Source organism: Pelodiscus sinensis, chromosome 15 (assembly GCF_052426305.1).
Source record: "Pelodiscus sinensis isolate ZL-2025 chromosome 15, ASM5242630v1, whole genome shotgun sequence".
In the NCBI taxonomy this organism is placed as follows: domain Eukaryota; kingdom Metazoa; phylum Chordata; order Testudines; family Trionychidae; genus Pelodiscus; species Pelodiscus sinensis.
The window spans coordinates 20269605-20290955 of NC_143066.1; the positions used below are offsets into that span (position 1 = coordinate 20269605).

The window sequence follows — 21351 nt, forward strand, 5'->3', positions numbered from 1 at the left end:
CCGAACTCCTCCCACACGCTGACCCCAGGCCTAGAACCCCCTCCCATATCCTCTTCACTCTAGCCCTCCCCCCCTGTCCTGAGCTCCCTCCCACACCCCAACTCTCTGCCTTGAGCCCCTTCTTGACCTCACACCCCCTCCCACTTCCCAACACCTTCCTTCAGTCCTATATTCATGGCTCACCAAATAATTGCCCTACCCAGATGTGGCCCTCGGGCCAAAACGTTTGCCCATCCTGGTCTATAGTACACTGTTATTATTACTACAAGTTGGCAGGAATAATGGGCCCTATACCAAGGCTTTGAAACCTCAGCATTGGAAACATACCCTTTTTTCATGATTTGGAATGATACAACGGACAAAGTTTGGATTTGTATTCCTTAGGGTAGTCATCAGCTTGGTCAGTTGCTCTTTATAGAGTTGCCCGACTGTACGGAACATGCCCTTCTTGGTTTTTGAAGCACTAGGGAGTGAACTTTCTGTCATCTTTGCCATCTGGTCCAGTCCCACTATGCGGTCCACTGAAATGTAAAAGCAAGTGTGAATGGAACCTCTCAGACAGATTGTCTTCAAACTTCATTACTTCTGGCAATAATTGTACGTATTGTTAAAATCTAATTGTGTATTGTGGTACTATAAGAACATTTATTAGCAATAGTCATAGAGACAAAGGAGATTAAATATTTAGTAAGGTCTACTACTTCTGTGGCAATGCTGAAAATACAGCTTGTCAGGGACTGATGACTGATAAGAGTACTGTTGAGTGCACAGCTATTAATATAGAACACTTAACTCTTACGTATGGGTTTACATCTATCCTACAAATATTAATTTACAACACCCTTCCATGACAGGTAAAATTATTCAGCAAGTTAGAATTGGGGAAACTACCCGCCACACCTCCTGACTCCCACTCTAATGTTGTATACAGTAGACCTCACTCCCTCAAAGTCTTCTGGGTCTCTTCCCCTGATTATCTGAATGTTTGGGGTATCCTCCAAGTACTTTGGAAAAATTAGGGTTGTGCTGTTCATTTTATATATGTTTCTCCTGCTCCTTGTGCTAGATAATATAAAAAGTGCTAGGTAACATAAAATCATACTCACAGGAGCCAGTGAAATATAGTTTAAATTATATCTCCTTAGCAATGCTCATAGGACATTCAGTTGAGAGGTGGCAGTGAGATATGGATTGTACATGATCACTCTTCAGAAGTAAAAATAACATAAGCTGCTCAATGTCACATGTTCAATAACAATCACATGCTGAATCTTCATTTTCATGATCTTTTTGGATGGCATTTTAAAGTAGGTCATGGAGCTTAAACCATCCAAACACACTGTCCCTGAGGAGTATAGTGTTAAGATTTAATACATTTAGGGAGAAGGATTTTAATGCCTTGTGCCTAACAAGGGATAGAAAGAAACCTGAATAGGTTCTAAAGGACGAGCCTCAGCTCTTTACACAATGTTATAGGTTAGAGTTCTGATTCATACCATCTTTCCAAAGGTCTGCCACAAATTTGTCTGAAGACTGATTTAACAGAGAAGTCACATTGTCATTTAGTGGATCCATATTCTTTGTGAGCCAGGCACTTGCATTGTAGTCAACCTATAGAAAATATCACACACAAAAAATCTGTTCTCAGTCAAGTATTTTGATAGTGAAGGCCCTGATCCTGACTGGGAATGTGTGCACTGCAACAATCCAAATACCAATATCTGGGTAGATGGGATTTGTTTACATGGATTGGTGTTGGTACAAGGCTCTTAAAGGTTAATACACTCATATTTTGAAGCCCCAATCCTGCTGCCATAGCCACATTAGTGGATCTCTACCATCTTTGTGAATTTGTATGGAGAGGCCAAAGTAGTGGGATTTTCAGAAATTATAATCTTTGGGCTAGCTCTGTTCAAATTGAAATCAATGGATTTCACCAAGGATTGGCTGCAAGGGGCAGAATTAGACTAATTCTGAGCACTTTCTATATGTTAATAATAAAAGCACTTATTTATTCCAGCTAACGTAAGTCAGTCTCTGTATTTGGATTCTAGTTCTTGGCAATCTCTCACATTATGGCTGTATATTTCACTGATTGAACATCAAAGGTTTAAAAGCTTTGTATAATAAAAGAGTTTAGTCCTGTGCAATACCCTTCCTGCATAGTGGATTATGGAGAACTCAGTTTTGTCCTTGAGTTGTTTAGGCTTATGGAACTTGGGATGACTGCCTTGCTCTTGACATAATTTCTCTACAAAGGAGGTGTCAGTAGCTTTGGGGAACCAGCACTCTTCATCCAGGAGAGCCAGGACACCAGGTGGGTTGTTCTGCAACATAAGCATAAGACACATCAGTTATGTAATGGGAAATAAACGTTCAATTTCCTCTAGATTATTATTAATCACATTATTAAACAATAGAGCCAAGAAGTCTAACAGTACACAAGCTTCTTGTTGGGCTGTGATACAAGTTGCACCTCTATAAACTGGGACTCTGGTCTGGTAACATCCATGGTCTGGAAAGCCAATGGATGTTCCAGGATCAGAGTGTCCTGGCTTGCTGCAGGAAAGGGGGGGGGGGAGGGCTGGAAGCCTGGCACTATGCAGGCAGGGTAACAGACTGTGGAGGAGGGGTGAGTTGGGATGCCTAGCGCATAGCTCAGCTAGGCTGTGTGGGGAGGGGCAGCATCTCAGTTGGGCTGTGGGGGGAGCCAGGAAGCCCATGGTGGGGGAGTGCAGGAAGGGGCTCAGCAGTAGCAGTGTCAGAAAAGACCTCCCCTGGTCTGGAAAAATCCCTCAATCAGGACCAGTGAGGTCCCGAGGCTGCTGGACCAGGGAGGTCTAACCAGTACAAGTACCTCCAACCAATCCAACCTACACAATGTTGTCCCATCTAAAGACATGTTATCTTACTGGTCTTTCAATCAGCTCAATGCAAGGTTGCAGATCAAGGCCAAAGTCAATGAAATTCCACTCAATGCCCTCCCGCTGATATTCTTCCTGCTCCAATATGAACATTGTGTGGTTGAAGAGCTGCTGAAGTTTCTCATTCGTGTAATTAATACACAATTGCTCAAAAGAATTAACCTGAAAATGGGAGGAAAGAACTGAATTATTACATTTAAAATGGTATGTACAAGAGAAATGTGGGTAGTAATATAAAATTGCATATCTTATGGTTCTTTCATTAGCATTAATTATTAAAATATAACGGAGTAGATTTTATTTTCCTAATCTTGATTTTACATGAAAATTTGTATTAAACTCTTACAAGTTAGATTACCCAGGTATAGTTTGTTTTCTCAACTCAATGTAATTCTCAATTGTTTTATGTAGGTACCACTTTATCGCTGAAATAATACTAGCTTATAATCCATTTACTGCATTCCTTATGTTTCTGTGTACCCAAATTGCTGCCTCTTTACACATTTCACAGAATAGTGTTCAGCATATTCTCTCCCCACACAGGTCCACTGCACTGCTTAAGGCCCCAGTCTTCCACTGATGATAGAGCAGGTTGATCCCTGCCTGTTGGTGCTGTGCAGTTACAGAGGGTCTGTCTACCTCAGGGGTGGGCAAATTCTGGCCTGCAGGATTAGTACCTGGTGGGCCCCCATCTCCATGTTTATTTGCACGTCCACAGGTATTGAAGGATTGCCACTCTCATTGGCTGTGAATGGAGATTTGTGGCCAATGCGAGCGGTGGGAAGCGGTATCCTGGTCCACAACACTTCCCACTGCTCACATTGGCTGTGAATGGCAATTTGTGGCCAACCAGAGCAATCCTCCAATACCTGTGGAGGTGCAGGCAAACATAGCGGCAGTGGCCTGCTAAGGACTAACCCTGCAGGCTGCCATTTTTTTATTGCCCACCGTGGCCTACTTGGTTCTCAGTGCAGGATCAGGGTCTAAGATTTTTAATAAAAAGATAATGAAAGTAAGGGCGCCTCTCCACTTACTCTGAGAGCAATGCTCCAGAGATAGATCTCTCAGGGGTTGATTTAGCAGGTCTAGTAAGGACTCACTAAATCAACTGTTGATAGTGCCCCCATTGACCCTGGTGTTCCACTGGATCATGAGAAGGGAAGTCAACAGGTTAGTTTCTCCTGTTAACCCCCCACAATGGGGACACCGCAGAAATTTGACCTAAGAGATAGCAACTCCAGCTACGAGTTATCAACTCCAGCTTAGATATATCAACATAGCTGGAGTTGCGTATCTTAGGTCGACTTTCTTCTCTAGCGTAGGTTCAGACTAACTAAAACAACAGAACAAAACACACAAAGATTGGAAGTTAAAATGTTCATATCTTGAGCCAAGTAGTACATACCTCAAATATCTCAAATCCAGCAATATCAAGGATCCCCAGGAAAGATGCTCCCTGTCTTTTTGTTTTATCTAGAGCTTTGTTTACTCGACTAAGAATCCAACGGAACAAACGTTCATATGTTGCTTTGGCTAAAGCCTCTATCGCAAAGTCTGCCTATTAAAGCAGAGCAGGGAAGAAGAAAAATGAATGAACAAATCAAAATCAGATGCTAGCTTCCACATAAGACTCTATATCGGGTGTGGAGGACAGACCTGCCATTTCCGTCCCACACTGCCCATTTTTAAAGCAGAAGGTTAGTAGAGTTAGAGAAGGAGATTACAAATTGATACCTGCTCTTTAGTCTGGGCTTTCTGAACAACATCTCGTCCCACTTTGATCCGTGGCGTTAGGATTGACCTTGTGAAGTCTGTCACATTAATACCCATCAGGTGACACACTTTCTGTGCAGCTACAATGAAGAGCACAAAATTCCGTTTCACATTGGATTTTCTCATGATAGGCCCATAAATATCCTTGGTAACAGTATGACTAGTGATGAACACATCCGTCCATTCCAGAAAACTATCTTCCTTATACATATGCAAAAGAGACTACATAAGTTCCATTTCCAACACCAGCAGCATATGCATTGGTCAACCATCTAGGAACTCAAGGACACCAGATATGGGAGGCATGTTAACTTTGTTGCTCTAAAGTGCAGAATCTCTTTTTTTAACAGTTGAAGCACCACTGGAAACCAACAATGAAAACTAGAAGATTGGTAAAAATTACATGTACTTAATGGTCTGTGACAGGGTATGTTTCAACAATGGCTGTGAAAGGGTTAATAGGAGTGCTCACAATTAGCACCCCTGGTTGTACCTGGAGGGTGGGTCAGACCCAATTAAAGTCAAAATCCAGCTAGGGAGGAGCAGGTGGTTACTTTAAAGAGAAGAAGCCTGGACTAGAAAGGAGGCTAGAGGAGGCCAGGAGGGACACTGGAAAGACAGGAGTGGCAAAAGTTGCTGCAATGACCTTGAAAAAGTGGAGGAACTGGACTTCTGGGGAGGAAGCTTTGGGAAGTGTTGCTCATTATAAGAGGTGGAAAAACATTTTAGAGCAGGGGTGAGTAATAAAATGGAGGCAGTTCAGCAGGGTTAGCCCCTGGTGGGCTGCTGCTGCTGTATTTACAGGCTCCTCCACAAGTATGGACAATCGCAGCTCCCATTGGCTCGGAAGGGTGATCTGCGGCCAACAGGAGCTGTGATCCCCGTACCTGCAGAGGTGCAGGTAAATACGGCAAAGTGGAGGCCTGCCACGGTTTAACCCTGGTGGTCCAGATCTGGCCCAATATTTTCCCATCCCTGTTGCAGAATCTGGAGATGGTAAAAGAGGCCTACAGAGGGACCAAGGTAGGAAATAGTACTGGGAGAGGCAGCAAGGGGTCTCAATGAACAAAACTTGACTGCTCAATACAGTGCCCTGATCTGGAACCCAGGGTAGAGGAAGGGATTAGCACTCCTACCAGTGTCTGGGGAAAGGTGGTGAATTTCCCTCCCACACACATATCCTTGAGACAAGGGGTATGAGCACTGGAGAGTGTGACGTAGTGGGGGATACCTTGCTGGCTACAGCATGGCCCAGCAGGGCAGGGGATGAGTCATTATGCAAAAAGGGTCTCTCAACCTGTCCGACCAGCTACCCCCCAGGGAGAGGAACAAAGGAAGGTGGAATGCCGCCCCTGGCTGGGGGCAGGGCTGGAAGAGAATTGGTTAGTTTCTGTCTGGGATCATGGAGGAGACAGCCTAGGGAAAGGGGCTGGAATTTAGGGGCCCGGTCTCCCCCATCTCAAGGGGGGCTGAGGCATCCTAGCCCCAGTTCCTGTAACCAGATTACATCTGTGCTGTGCTGTATCCTGGAGGAGCAATAAACTCCCTCTATTCTACTGGCTGGCGGAGTCTGTTCGTGCCACTACGGGGGTGCAGGAGACGGGAAAACCCCAATGCGCCGTCACAGAGAGCCCTGAGGGAAGGGGTCCAGCACTCGGGGTCAGACACCAGAGGGAAGGTTATTGGACAATTGTTTTGTGGGATTCTCTTTTATCCTGGAAAGGGTGGGATTGAATGTGAACTGACTGGAGGCTGAGCCATGAAAAGAGGTAGAACTCCAGAGGGCTGAAGCAGCTGTCAGCAGAGGGTGCTGGATGAGAGGAACCTGCTACGCTACCCTACGCCACACCATGAGGGAGTGCACTCGAGGTGAGCACACCTTTGGCACAGTCCCTTTACTTTGCTATGCATGGTATTTAATTTAAATGCTGAAGAGACAAGATTATACCAGTGTCATCAGGCATAGAAGCTTGATCAGTATTTCTCTCCTTCTTGAAGACAATATTACCGAGCTGTAGGACAGATGAAACCACCTTCATCATAGCTGTAAAATAAATTAAAAAGTAAAATGTCAGGAATTCTAATGAGAGAAATAATAGACATATACAAAAAATAACTGTTTCCAACAACAGGAATCGTTGAGCTATTTTATAGTGTAGAGCAGTGGTTCTCAGCCTAGTTATCATTGTGGGTCAGATTTGTGTCCTACAACTTGTTTCCTGGGCCACAAGGTTGAGAACCACAGTGTCCCCACAACTCCCCACAGATCTATGGGTATGTCTAGACTGCATCCCTCTGTTGGCAGAGGGATGCAGATTAGGCAGGTCGACATTGCAAATGAGGCAAGGATTTAAATATCCGGTGCCTAATTTACATAAAAATGGCTGCCACGTTTTGCCGATGTCAGCAAAAAGTGGCAGTCTAGAGGGGGATCTGTTGAGAAAGAAAGCCTTTTTCGACAGATTCTGTAAACCTCCTTGCAGGAGGCATAAGGAATCTGTCAAAAAAGGCTTTCTTTCTCGACAGATCCCCCTCTAGACTGCCGCTTTTTGCCGACAAAGTGCTGAGTTGGCAAAACAAGATGGCCATTTTTATGCAAATTAGGCACAGGATATTTAAATTCCTGCCTCATTTGCAATGTCGACCTGCCTAATCTGCATCCCTCTGCCGACAGACGGATGCAGTCTAGACATACCCTATATGTCCAGCACTTCCTGCCCAGACACCACTCCTCAGAGTGGGGCTAGGACTCCTGACTCTGGCATGTGGGACTGAGCAGCTGCTGTGTGTGCTAATTGGGCCTCATGGGCTGTGGACTGAGAAACACTAGTGCAGACTGTATCTTAGAAGAGCGTTTCTCATCGATTCACCTCCCCTAATGTTCATGATGATCAAGGCTTCCTCTCCTCCTTGGTGGCTGCAAAGCTTCCCTGGAGCAATGAAAGCAATTTCTTACTCAGAGAAGTAATGTTAGGAAACCAGGGTATGTATCTGTAGCTCACTTTGAACAACATTTAGTAGTTGGAAATAAAAAGAGAAGCCAGCACCATGTTATCTGTTATGTATTCATAACCACCACTTAGTGCTCTGAGGATTGTTGATGGCTCATAGACCATAGCCTGTGCACTACTATGGTAGAGTATTTTATTTTATAATAATGGTCTTAATCTACTCCTAAGAGCAAAAACTATTTCCTAATGTAGCAGTTCCATGGAATTAAAGTTAAGCACACGTATACATCTTTACAAAATCGGAGTCTAAGAATTTAGTATCGAAAACATCATCGGATTAAAGTGCAATTATGAAAGTGTGCATTAATGTAACACCACGTTCCCTTGCATGTTAAAATACATTGTCACTTTACAAACCAGACTGTCTTGTGTTTCAGGGGTTAGTTCTTTTTTGCTAGACTCAAGACTTGTACAGAGAGTGGGGCTTTAGTGGGTTCGTGTTTTGGGGTCCAGGCAAGGGGAAATGAGGGGTCAATACCCAGAATTACCATTGCTGCCAGTGAGAGGTGTAGGCATTATCTGCCCCTGCGTGTCTTGGTGAGAGAAGAGCCTTGCCATCTTTATCACAATAGACACTTCTGAATCCAGTCTGGAAAGGTGCAAAATTGCTGCTCTTCAGGATTTAACACCCTCAGTCCCTAGTGAAATTGTTGGGGGCTGATGGAATTCAGACCCTCACAGACGCAGTTTGGATCAATGTGGTCAGTAATAAGATCTCCATTGTCCTGGCCACCAGGTGTCACCTCAGGTATGAAAACTAATACAACTGGGGGCAGAGCTGGAGGGGGGAGGGAGGGAAGCTCTCATGCAATGTCATGACAATCAAAACCACAAACTGTCAGCGAAGAGGGTTATCCTATATCCACATTATGTACATTTTCAAGATTGCTGAGGCTGATTGTTCATTTCTCTCTGCCCTGAACCTGCAGCTAATGCTAGTATTGGCAGCATCTTAATTTCTCCTGGGTGGCCACTCAAGTGCACATCTTACAGGGAACACTGCTTTGGAGGGAGAGAGGTATTACACCATATGGCAGATGGTGAATCTGACACAGAGGAAGTAAAACATAGATTAAGAACTCTGGAATGTCTGGTTCCCAGTCCAGTGGCAAGACCATGCTTCTCCAGAGAGGCCTGGACTTGAATAGTCTTGAATAATATTAACTTCCGAATATGAAACTAAATATGCATATACATGCAGATTACATAGTGGCACATCTTGAAAAGAACACACTACTGTAAGTGTGTGCCCAGGGATCTTACATCTATAAGCTGATGCTTGTAAAAATATGTCCTTTACTTGACTTGCTAGCAATTCTTACCAAGCTGTTCCTCTTCATTAAAACCCATAATTGTCATGGCTTCCAAGGTCTCCTGGAACATCTCATCATCTTGCTGAGCAGGAATGGGCACATAGCCATTAGATAGAAAGGTATAGTTGTTGAAACTTTCCAGCAATAAATCCTCTATAAAGGGTGAAGAAAAAGTCAACTTAGGGAAAAGATCATTTAAAAATTTGATTGTCCAGAGTGTAAAGTCTGCTTAAATTCTCAAATTTCTGGTCTATTAAGTCCATTGATCTGATGCAAAGCAGATAAAAACAAAACCAAACAAAACAGTAGTTTTGCCAACCGGGGATTTCCATAGGCTGTGTCTACACTGGCGCGATCTTGCGCCAAAGCGTCCGCTCGTGCGCAAAAACTTGCTGCCTGTCTACACTGGCTGTGTATTCATGCGCAAGTAAACTGACATTCTACTGTATGAAATCAGGGCTTCTTGCGCAAGAACTATGATGCTCCCACTCAGGAACAAGCCCTTTTGCTCAGCTGTTCTTGCACAAGAGGCCAGTGTAGACAGGCAACATGAATTTCTTGTGCAAGAAACCCCTATGGTTAAAAGGCCATCAGAGCTTTCTTGCACAAGAGAGCGTCTACACTGGCATGGATGCTCTTGCACAAAAGCACATCTCTTGCGCAAAAGCACATGACAGTGTAGACGCTCTCTTCTGGAAGAGTTTTTGCACAAGAACTCTTGAGCTAAAGAGTTTTTGCGCAAGATCATGCCAGTGTGGACATAGCCCTGGTGTATGGAATTTAGTGCCTCTATTCATTAGTAGCTTTGAAAAATGTGTTATCACAGCTTCCAGTGACAGTGGAATGGATGGAGGAAAGAGGCCATAGCCAGGGCATATTTGTGTCCTGGCAACTCCTGATTTCTGGAAAGACCCTAAAGTCTAGGTTTGCAGGAGTAAGTTAGATAAACACCTGACAGCGGTGATCTAGCTCAGTGTTTCTCAACCAGTGGTATGAGTACCCTTACAGGTACTCGAGAGAAGTCTGGGGGGTAAGTCAACGCAACTGACATTTGGAGAAACCTGAATTTTTGTTTTAAGTTTTACAGCATTTTATTATTTTTGTACTTTTTACACCCAAAAATTTCATCGCTTACCAGGCTACGATTAAGTTGTTTAAACAAATGTGTTGCAACGGTAGAAAATATTTTTGTGTGTCTGAAAACTGTAAGTACTGGGGGTACTTATAATTTTTTTTAAAGGGGTACTTTATAAAAAAAAGGTTGAGAAACACTAGTCTAGATAATACCTAGTCCTGTCATGAGTGCAGAAGACTGGGCTAGGTGACCTCTGGAGGGCCTTTCCTGTCCTAAGATTCTACCATTCAAGGTCAGTTACGTAACTTGGCCCTGCTACTCAGGTAGTTCAGCTTAAGATAAATAACTTACTTTTCATTTGTTCCCCAGTGCCAGCAATCATATAGTAAAAGATATGAAATGTCCGCTCATCTCTAGCCTGGCGAATAGCACGAGACTTTTCAAGCAAATCTGTGTGTTATGTACGTTAAAAAAAAATCTTAATGCTGTGTTTCACTCCGTGCATCTAACAATGCCAGTTGCCTTAGTACAGGGGAGTCCAAACTTTTTTCAAAGAGGGCCAGATTTGATGAAGTGAACATGCGTGAGGGCCGACCATTTTGCCTGACATTCTTTGAACCATTAAAATTAAATGCAAATTAACTATTTTATGCAAAGTTTATTGCAAACGGCATACTTTTCATTTCGTCACATGGATGACAAATCTAAACAGGTGTTAAATCACTCTGCCTTTCATAGCTGAAGGCCAGATGAAAAAAAAATCCAGGAAGCTGAAATATATGTCAGGAACATTGTAAAGTACATTACATATTATTGGTAATAAAGGTTGTCTGTCAACTTTTAAGTTCAAAAAATATGAACAGGAACATAACACCAAGTATACATGTTGTGTCCAAATATATTTATAACTGATTTAGACCAACTGACATTAACTGAGATTTTACAATGTATTCATCTCAATACATATGAATTCGTTGGGGGCCTTAAAAGATAGATATTGCCAAATTACCTGTGGGGCCGTATTAAACCGGAACACGGGCCGCAATTGGCCCGCGGGCCAGACTTTGGACATGCGTGCCTTAGTACAATCCATGGCACATGTTGAATGTTTGTTAACTTGCCTAACAAACATGGGTTTGATCCTGCAATCACTTACTACCATGTTCAGTGCTTATTACTGATCTCAGCTGAAATACGAGAAGTGAGACAAGTGCTCCGTTGAGTACTTACTAGCATGAGTAGTTCTATGATCTGATCAAGGGTACTCATCATGATAGCATTCATTACATGTAATCATAGGTGTTATGGAGCGGGGGCGGGAAATAAAATGGAGATAGTTCACCAGGGTTAGCCCCTGGCGGGCTGCCACTGCAGTATTTACATGCTCCTCCATGGAGATGCGTGCTTGCAGCTCCCGTTGGCTGCAGATTGCCATACCTGGCCAGTGGGAGCTGCAGGGAGTGGTGCAAACCGGGACACCACTTCCTGCAGCTCCCATTGGATGGGAATAGTGATACATGGCCAATGGGAGGTGCAAATGTAACCCACACATCTAGGCTATGTCTACACTGCCAGGTTCTTGCGCCAGAAATATGCAAATGAGGCTAAGTGTGGAATATCACCGAGCTTTATTTGCATACCTAATGAGCCACCATTTTTGCGGAAGAGGCTCTTGCACCAGAAGGAGCTGTCTACACTGCCCCTTCTTGTGCAAGAAAAACCCTCTTGCGCAATGCCACCCTGCTGATTATTTTCAGGAATAACGGCATTGTGCAAGAGGGTTATTCTTGCACAAGAAGGGGCAGTGTAGACGCTCCTTCTGGTGCAAGAGCCTCTTCCGTGAAAATGGCGGCTCATTAGGTATGCAAATGAGGATTGGCGATATTCCACACTTAGCCTCATTTGCATATTTCTGGCACAAGAACCCGCCAGTGTAGACATAGCCCTAGTGTGGTTAGTGAGCAATGCAAGTGGCATCTATACCACAGCAGCAGCTAAGATCAAGAGACCGCTACAGCATGGGTTGGGAGCCAGCTGGCTTTTAGCTCAGAGGGTAGAGGCTCCTATATTAAACTTCAGAGATCCCAGGTTCAAATCCACCTGGTGGTGGTTACACAAGCACTTGTATCTGTGGAGATGCATGTAAATACAGTGGTGGGAGCCCACCAGAGCTAACTGGGGAACCATATCCTGCCTGCAGTATCTGCCCACCTCTGTCATAGAACCAGGCCTAGCTTACATGGTATCTGTCATGCCATGCTGTGATGCCCTTTCTTCCTCAAGAGGAACCCCTCTAGGAATCAGATACTAGTGTGAATCTTTCAACATCAATCAGTGTCTCCAGCACCCTTCCAGATGTCCTGCTTTCAAGGCTGGCACGTGAGCCAGTAAAGTAAAGTAAACATAATAATAATTACTAGCTATGGTAATGAACATATAATCTGCTAAATTTGGAGTTGACAACACTGGCTCAGCATCTGCAAATGATTAATTAATTGCTTTAGCCTGAGCCCAAACATCTGCACTACAATTAAATAGCCCCTTAGCCTGAGCCCTGCAAGCTTGAATCAGCTGGCACAAGTAAGCTGTGGGTTTCTAATTGGATATGGAGGAGGAAAGGAAAAGGAGATACACACTAGGTAGGGGGGAACTATCCAGAAAAGCTTGTTGCAAATGTCCAGCATTTGGAGCAGGTGGCACAGAAATATTGGCACAGAGCAAATGCTTTATGAGCCCCAAAGATAAGTCATGTCTGGGCAGGCTGGGCTCACAGTACAGACAGAGACCAAATGACACCAGAGGGACGGAAACCCTCACCTCAATATGCCAGGAATTTAATAAGGGAAGGGGAATCTTAGGTGATTTCAACACATTCCCACTAGACAGTACTTCTTGTCAGTTTAATCCTGACTCCTACTCTTTCCTGCTGTCACTTTGATGAAGAAAAAATAAATGTCTTAGGTATTCATGGTAGTGAGATAGCACCCTCAGAAACTTGGACCCCACTGCACTACACACTGGACAAAAGACAGTCCCCATCAGCATATTATCACTGGTGTTTTCTCTGAGTCCATTTACTTTAGCACTTACGGCCTCAACACCATCGTATCAAAGCCTCTAATACACAGGGCCCCATCAAGGGGTAAGGAAGTATTAGCCCTCTTTTACAGGTGGGGAAACTAAGGCTATGTCTAGGCTTCAGAGCTTTTCTGGGATACCGGAGGTATCGCGGAAAAGCTATGCTGTGTCCAGGGAACGCATCTACTTTTTTGGGAACAATTTCTAAAAAAGGGGACACGTTCTTTTGCCATCCCTGTAACCCTCATTGTATGAGGAAGATGTGTCAAAAGAGGAGGCTTTTCTGAAATTTGGCCCCATGTAGACGGGCCAAATTTTGGAAAAGCCTCTTCCAAAAGAAAGTGGAAAAAGATGCAAAATGCAATTTGTGTATCTTTTTCCAATTTGCGTATCTTTTCACGACTTTTCTTTGCAGTCTAGACATAGCCTAAGCCACAAGAATAAGTGACCAGTCACATAAATACAGAGCAGAACCTGAACCTGGTCTCCCAAGTCAGGGTCTTTACTCCAAGATCAACTTATCACCATAACACGTGGCCTATTGGACAGAGATTCTGATATTAAATCATCTGATTGGGTGGGATGTTCCATCCGTATTTTCTGAGGCATTGCGTAGGGGGAGGTGGATAGTGTGCTTTGTTCTGATAGCAGAGAAAACAATCCGATTAATCTTAACGGAAATCGTAAACACGAGAGTGAGACAAATTGCAAAATTGGTATCAGCATAAATGGAGCTATTTCCCTCGCTGCCCTTTGTTTATATCAGTGTTAGTGATATTTGCCTTTCTTAGACATGCAAGGGAGTCTGTTTATATTACTTCCTTTTGCTCGCCCCTAATTAGTTTCCCATGATGTTCACTGAAAAGGATACAAGTTTCTATGTTTGCTCCAACAATGTAGCCGGTGACATCAAAGTTGATGCGGATGAACTTGCCCTGTTAATAAGAAGAGGACATGGCTTGGGCTGCTTCTGTGTTTTATAGCTTATTTTAAGAGGCACATTACAACACTGTCTGCTCTGTAATAACAGGCCCTATTCCTGCCTTTGTAGCAAAACTCCTGGGAGGAGGCTGAAGGGAAGAATCCTCTGAGAGGTTTCCTTGTGAGATTTGCCTTTGTTTCATCTAGGGGAACAAGAAAAGAAAGAAAGAGCCCAGTGGGAAAAGAAAGAGCCCAGATCCACGAACCCCAAAGAGCCTGCAAGTGGCCAAGGGAGGGATGGTGTGAGTCCCTTCTTGCTTCTCAACACAGATCTCTAGGGCCATGGAAAGGTATCTTATGGGTTGGGGGGAAGCAGGCAGGAAATACTATGACAAGCAGCTGATTCTTCAACACAAGAGAGGACCCTCCATATACTGATATAAACCACCGCTATTCTGGGCAACCTTTTCAAACTAAAGAGCCAAACTACTTCAAAATTCAGAACAAGTGATCAAGAAGGAGTCAGTATAAAAATGCCCATTTGCATGACTGAAAATATACAACTTGGTATTATTGATAATTGACATGATGATTAATAATAGCAGAAATGAAACATTGTCCTCACAGATGTAGTTAATGGGACGTCTGCTGCTTTTGGGGGTGCAGTTTGGGGGTGCGGGGTGTGCAGGAGTCAGGGTTGGACTGGTATGTGTGGGAGGTGCAGGAGGCAGGGCAAGGTGCTGGGGTGGGAAATAAAGTATGGGGTGTGGCTGTGGGGCCAGATTACTTTACCTAGCTTGGGCTGGGCTGCTGCACCTGGGTGGCAATGGCTGGACAAGGGGCTGGGCCAGAATTGCCACATCCGGATCATAGCCTCCCCTCCTACCTATGCTGCAGCAGGAGGGGGGCTACCTTCAGTCCTTCCTGCAGCCAGATGGGGCCCAGACCTCAAGGCCGGCCCCAGGATCGGGGCCGGGGACAGGACGCTGTGGCCAGATGAGGGCTGGGGCATTATTGGGGCCTTATTGGCCAGGCTGCCACTGCCAGAGCCTGAGCCGGGCTGCCACTGCTGGGCTGTTGCAACTGTTGTAGCAGTTGTAGGGCTGCCATGGCTTGGCTGCTGGATCTGACCCAGGAGCACAGGGGTTGGGGACAGACGACCATCAGATGGGGGCTGGAGCTGGGCTACTGCAGCCAGATGGAGGCATCTGCGGCTGCCAGTCCCTCTCACTATTCTGGCTGGGAGCACGCACACGTCCCTTACAGCATGCCCTCAGCCAGCCCTTTAACAAGCAGGCTACGTCTACACTGGCCCCTTCTTCGGAAGGGGCATGCTAATTTTGAACTTGGGAATAGGGAAATCCGCGGGGGATTTAAATATCCCCCGCGGGATTTAAATAAACATGGCCGCCGCTTTTTTTCCGGCTTGGGGAAAAGCCGGAAAAAAGTGTCTAGACTGGCGCGATCCTCCGGAATAAAGCCCTTTTCCAGAGGATCTCTTATTCCTACTTTCAAGCACCAGTCTAGACGCTTTTTTCCGGCTTTTCCCCCAGCTGGAAAAAAAGCGGCAGCCATGTTTATTTAAATCCCCCGCGGATTTCCCTATTCCCAAGTTCAAAATTAGCATGCCCCTTCCGAAGAAGGGGCCAGTGTAGACATAGCTGCAGTGTCTCCCAGCCAGCTCTTGCCGGAGAGTAGCAGCTTCTTACTGTGGTGTCCCGCCTGACTTTCACCTCTGGTTAAAGGTGAAATAGACCCCCAAAAAAAGACCATCTTGGCATGAGGAATTATGTGTCTATGAAATTTTGAATTAATTTTCATTCTAATTTTAAAAGTTGCATGTATTTTGGGAATGACAAAAGAGCCATATTTGGTTCTGTACTGAGCTTTTGTATTCTAACTTAAGAGCCATAGGTTGTTGATCACTGATTTTGGGTGTCACTGGGAACTGAACCTGGTATCTCACAGGCAAGGTCAGGAGCACGAGCCTAGGTAAAAGCTAACAGAGGATTATACTCAACAAGTCAGAATGTTAATGACTATTAAAATACTTACTACTTTTATTTACTTAAACATTATGGCAAAGTTAAAAGCCTTCCACAAATGTTGTAGCCTTTCTATCTCGAATTACATATATGATTTTTGTACGCAAATGTTTGTTTTTAACGTGTAAATTAATTTTATGACATCTTGCATCCATTACACATTAATAATTAAAAATAATCAGAACAAATTTGTTTTGTTTTACTATCTAGTATCATTGAAAGGGTACACATGATCATGGTGCTGTCTTTACACAGAAGCATCATCTAATTTAAGACTCTTAAATGAGACAGTCCAAGCCAGTGAAGATCAAAGATTCTGGGTCTATAGGGGACTAAATTATTCAAGATGAAAATTTGCTGAATAGGAAGGTTATTGAAGGAAGTGGGCAATTTTGAGAATAAAATCTAGTCTATTTAAAGTCTTGTGCACATTTGAGAAGAGCAGTCTGGTTTTCCTAGTATTCTCATCCTCATTTTTATAATTTATTATTGTCACAGGTATGTATTGCAAAAGCCAAGCTAGTATCTTAACTTACTAGTGTATTGCAATAATAAAAAACCTCAAATAGCATAGCTGGCTTATGAGCATGTGTTATGTATCTGCCTCTGTGCCCAAACCACTCATAGTCCCTGGTCACAGAAGCCTTGCTGGGTCTCTGGGTGGAGTGGTAGAGGGGGACGTGCTTTGCACTTCTGGAAGGGGTGGACCTCAGGTGGAAGGGATGGAGATGGGACTGGAGCTAGGCACCTGGAAAGCACTGTGGAGAGGCAGCCCCTCAGTGTGGCTCTCCAGCAGTGTTTTACAGAATCTGGGGCTCCATCGGCTGCAATAGCAGCAGAAGTGGCCAGGCGCTAGGGGCCCTTTTGAATCACAATTGCTCCCTTTTCTCCCTCTTTCCCCATCAGTGGGCTTGCCCAGAGCCTTATCTCTTTAGCTGAAATTTGAGCTGGGTTCAGTCCCTAATGTGTTGGCCATGATGGCAACCATCATAATCACACACGTACACGAGGAAGAATGATTGGGTTAGCACGGCTCCCACAGAAGTTACTACTTTACCGAGAGATTGCTTAGATCATGCTGAATACTTCTTTTTACAAAACCCAACCCCAGCCTGTATCATGTCAAGTTGAAACTTCATGATTTCCCCTCCTCTACCCTAGAATCATTCATTTCACATATTAATACCCCTACATAAGTCATGCCAGAAAAAGAAAACTGATCCTGTTGGCAAAATGTTACGAAGGTGAATATTAAGCCAAAAAACTCTGGCAGAGCCCAGGTGTGTGTACTGCTAAACACTGAGCAGACTATGACACAGCCAACTTTCAGCCTGTTTTGTTCTTTTCTAGCATTCAAAAATTATGATCCAGAGAGAAATCCTAAATCCCTTCTTTAAGGGGAGTAATTATGGAGAATCTCTTTAAAAAAAAACAATCGACCCCTTCCCTGCAGTGTTCAAAGGATTTTAGCCATCTGCACACATGGTCTTTATGGGGTACTGATGAAAACTGTCATACACAGGGAGCATTTCTGCTACTTACAAATCTGGAGGAGTTGTCATTCTTCACAGTTTTGGCATTGCCAAAAGCTTCAAGAATAGGATTTGCCTGAAGAAGCTGCTTTTCCAGCTCACCCTAAAATTCATGCAGACTCAAGTTAACCTGGAATTCATCAGTTAGTTAAACGAAAACAGGAAATGCACATACCTGAAAAACTCAAGATGTTTTAAGCCTCAGTATATTTTTGCTGATTAATGCACTCCATGTGGATTTATTTTTATTTCTCTAATAATCATTGTGTTTCTATACTGGTGCACTGCAGTCTACTGCTGTTCTGTACACAAAGTAAATAAGACCCTTTTCCAGTGTTGTTGCTTGTTGAAGATCAGATTCTGTTTATCCATTTAGCCTAATAATTGATTTGCCTTAATGGAAGAGTCATTCAGTGTCAACTATGGATATTTTATCTTATTATTATCCAAAATGCTCTAAAGAGAACCTGCTGACTTTTTTCCAAGTTAGTGTACTGAGGTCTCATGATAGAAAATGATGATGTAATTAGAAAAAACTTGCTGAGAATAATTTTAATGTAATGCAGCACAAAGCTACAAAGCAGATTACACCAAGTCTATTAATCACATTACATGCAAGGCTATTTAGGTTGAATATGGAATTGCATTACTTTATTTCATAATAGGACCATGAGTTCCCATGCAAACTTAAACATACTGTTATATTGTTAAACTTTATTGGTAATCGTGAATTAAGCAAATCATGCAATGAAAGCAAATATGAACTTAATCCTATTTCTAGACCAAACAATGATGCTAACAATAAAGTAATTTTGCCTGAGGCCAGCTGCATCTGAATTCCTCCTCCTCATCTACACTGTAGTCATTCACTGTCACATCCTAAATCCATATAACCTTTGCATCCAGGTGTCCTATTCTTTGATTTTCTCCTGATATATTCAGCTCTTTATGCAACACTCTGTATGTCACTTCAAACATAGCTTTTCAAGCAGGAATTTCTTGTAGGAGCTTCATTTTTTTAACAATGTAAATTACTGTGAACAAGTAATAAAGGCAAAATTTGGATTGAGTCCAGAGGAGATAGCTAGCAAAACTACCTCTTGTCACGGCATAGAAAACCACACACTGTATACAACTCTGTTTACAAGGCCATTGCTGCACGGATAGCTCCCTCTCATTCCAAACACCATCACTGTCATTCCTAGTTGTCCTGCACTGGGTATGACAGGAAAGAGGCCTGAGCACAGAAAAGGCAACTGTTCTTTAATCTCTTCTGCTTGGACATGGTTGGTGAATGGGGTAGCACTGCTGACTGTCCAGCTCAGAAGCTCCCCTATGCTGAACTATAAAAATACGTAGCTAGCAGTTCGGAAGAAGAGGAATAGAGATGCTAACTCAGGAAAATAACTTCCTGGAAACAAAACCATGAAAGGTTCCTTACACAAGGCTGCTACCATGCTTTACTGGGTTGGGCAATTCTTTCCAACTACACTCTGCCATTGTAACAACCCCAGTTGTGCTAACAGCAGGGTTTGCTTGGAGGACCTCCTAGAGCACTATAAGCATAGACCTCCACTGCCTGAGTTAAAGGAGCAGCTTCATTAATGGAAGGCTCTAACAGAGCCTTGGATCAGCCACTACAGTGGATCTATGCTTTCCTATACAGTACGAAGTATTGGTTATCAACTTATAGTTCCAAATATGGAGCTAGTGTAAGCAGGTGTATCCCCACTAAGCTCAGTTGTCTACACTAGCATTGAATTTAGTCCATCATAGAAAGAAATTAAATGGATAATTTCAAAGCAGCTTGTCAAATGAACTATTAAATACAATCAACAAATAGTTCAAGATCTGATCTGTCCCCTAACACGATCCTCAATCTTAATTTAAATCTGAGCGGAAACTCACAAGCAACACTGAAGCTCAAGAACTACACCAATAAAACAGCAGAAGACATACTGAAACCTTTTTGTACTATTGTTAATTGTAGGAGCAAGTTGGGGAACATGCAAAGTTTTGCAACATGCATAATTCTCCATGGATGTAGGAAATGCAGAATCATAAGCAATATCAAATGGAAAGCATGCAGATTTACAATCAATCACACACTGTGATCGTTTGGGAATTATTTCACAACAGTCCTAAAAAGTTCAACCTGAAGCACAAAGTCTCTGGGTACTTTCATTCAGAAACAATATGGTCAAATTTCAGGCTGATTGGCTCTTTCAGGATCGTGGGAAAATTCATTCTAACGATGAAAATCTTGATACACACACACAAAACGGTGATACTTGAAAGACAACCCTCTATGTCAGACTTCATCTTTTCATGGAGCTTGACACAGTTAGGGTTAATAGATGTGAACATTGGTGCTATTGTTGCTTTTTGTCACGTGATACAATAACGATATATTCCAACAAAAGTCTTTTTTGGTGCAACAATAGCATGCAAATCTACACTCAGTGCCTTTAACACACATCGAACAGTCTAAGTTACTCACGTAAGCAAAAGATGGACCTTGCTGTAGTTGAATAATGTGGTATAAAACAAATGTCAGTATTATTTCCATCACACATACATTCGTGTCTCTTTTTTTGGTTTGTTTTTTTCTACATAAAAATAACCAACACACAGTTTCTTTATGCCACTTAAACTGGGGTGGGAGAGTAAGGGGAACCAATGGGAACAATCTGTTTTAGACATAATAAGAGTACAACTACAGTGCACACACAGTTCATTTTAGCAGGGGTTGATCATAAAAGTCCTGATCCAAAGTCTGTTCACTGACTTCAGTGGACTTTGGATCAGGCATAAAATAAGTCCCTAAATGCAAGCCAAAGACAGTACTTTTTCAGGATACATTCCTAAGCCTACGCTGCATCCAGACATTTGTAAAATGAATATAAGTGCTGAGACAGCATCCCCAGACATGAAAGTCTCCTATGTGGCCTATAGAACAGAGAGTTTCTCCTCGCTATTCTGTCTCTGTCCTTGCTTGACAGGGCTCACTTTCAGGGGTGAGGGGATAGATCAGTTTCAGAGACAGTTCACTGCTTAGCTTCTTGAGTCTTCCCAGAAGAGTATCTGTTAGCCCCAGCTATAGTGGCAAAGGGGATACCTGGCCATTAGGAATGGCATTGAAACCATCAGCTCATTTCCCGCAGGCAGTTGAACACTTATACATTTAGGGCCTGATTTTTCAGAAGTGCTTCACCTCAGGAATACCAGGCCTTTATTCTCAGTTCCTTCTCAGTGAACATAGTGCTGGTGAAAGGTGCTGGACTGAAGTCCTAGAGGCTGGAGTTCCCTACTTGTCTGCATAATAGGTATAGGAATGGCAGTGAGCTCAAACTTCCCCACACTTACTGTGTGGTGTGGATACTTATTTATCAAGGACTGGTAAGTAGGGTTGCCAGATACTTTCACAAAAAAATCCCAGACATGACAGGAAAAAAAAATTGATTGAGCAAAAAAACAAACAAACAAAAAAAAAAAATAGGGAGCCAAAGTTGTTGAGCAAAAACCAACCAAAAAAACCCCCAACCAAACAACAATAACAACAACAACAAAAGGTCGCTGCACCTTTAAATATCCCCACGTGCTCATCGCTCTCCCTGCAATACATGTCTGGTATTTTCTGGTTTTTTTACCAGACAGGGGTCAGAAATAATCGACTGTC

The 21351-nt window shown here is 43.3% G+C and overlaps 1 protein-coding gene across 4 annotated transcripts in view; it reads right to left on the minus strand.

Moving 5' to 3' along the window:
* The window catches only part of MYH11 (myosin heavy chain 11), a 113088-nt gene that overhangs the window by 34355 nt on the left and 57382 nt on the right, over window positions 1–21351 (minus strand). For 3 of the 4 annotated variants that reach the window (XM_006119591.5, XM_075899364.2, XM_075899366.2), the window contains exons 6-17: window positions 20173–20193; window positions 17683–17775; window positions 14046–14109; window positions 10448–10546; window positions 9031–9174; window positions 6646–6741; window positions 4659–4777; window positions 4330–4482; window positions 2913–3086; window positions 2154–2327; window positions 1497–1611; window positions 328–521 (exon numbers count right to left, since the gene is read on the minus strand). In XM_006119591.5, the coding sequence (XP_006119653.3) occupies window positions 328–521; window positions 1497–1611; window positions 2154–2327; window positions 2913–3086; window positions 4330–4482; window positions 4659–4777; window positions 6646–6741; window positions 9031–9174; window positions 10448–10546; window positions 14046–14109; window positions 17683–17775; window positions 20173–20193 (1446 nt within the window). The remainder of the gene's footprint in view (window positions 1–327; window positions 522–1496; window positions 1612–2153; window positions 2328–2912; window positions 3087–4329; window positions 4483–4658; window positions 4778–6645; window positions 6742–9030; window positions 9175–10447; window positions 10547–14045; window positions 14110–17682; window positions 17776–20172; window positions 20194–21351) is intronic. The other variant, XM_075899365.2, reaches the window with a different exon arrangement.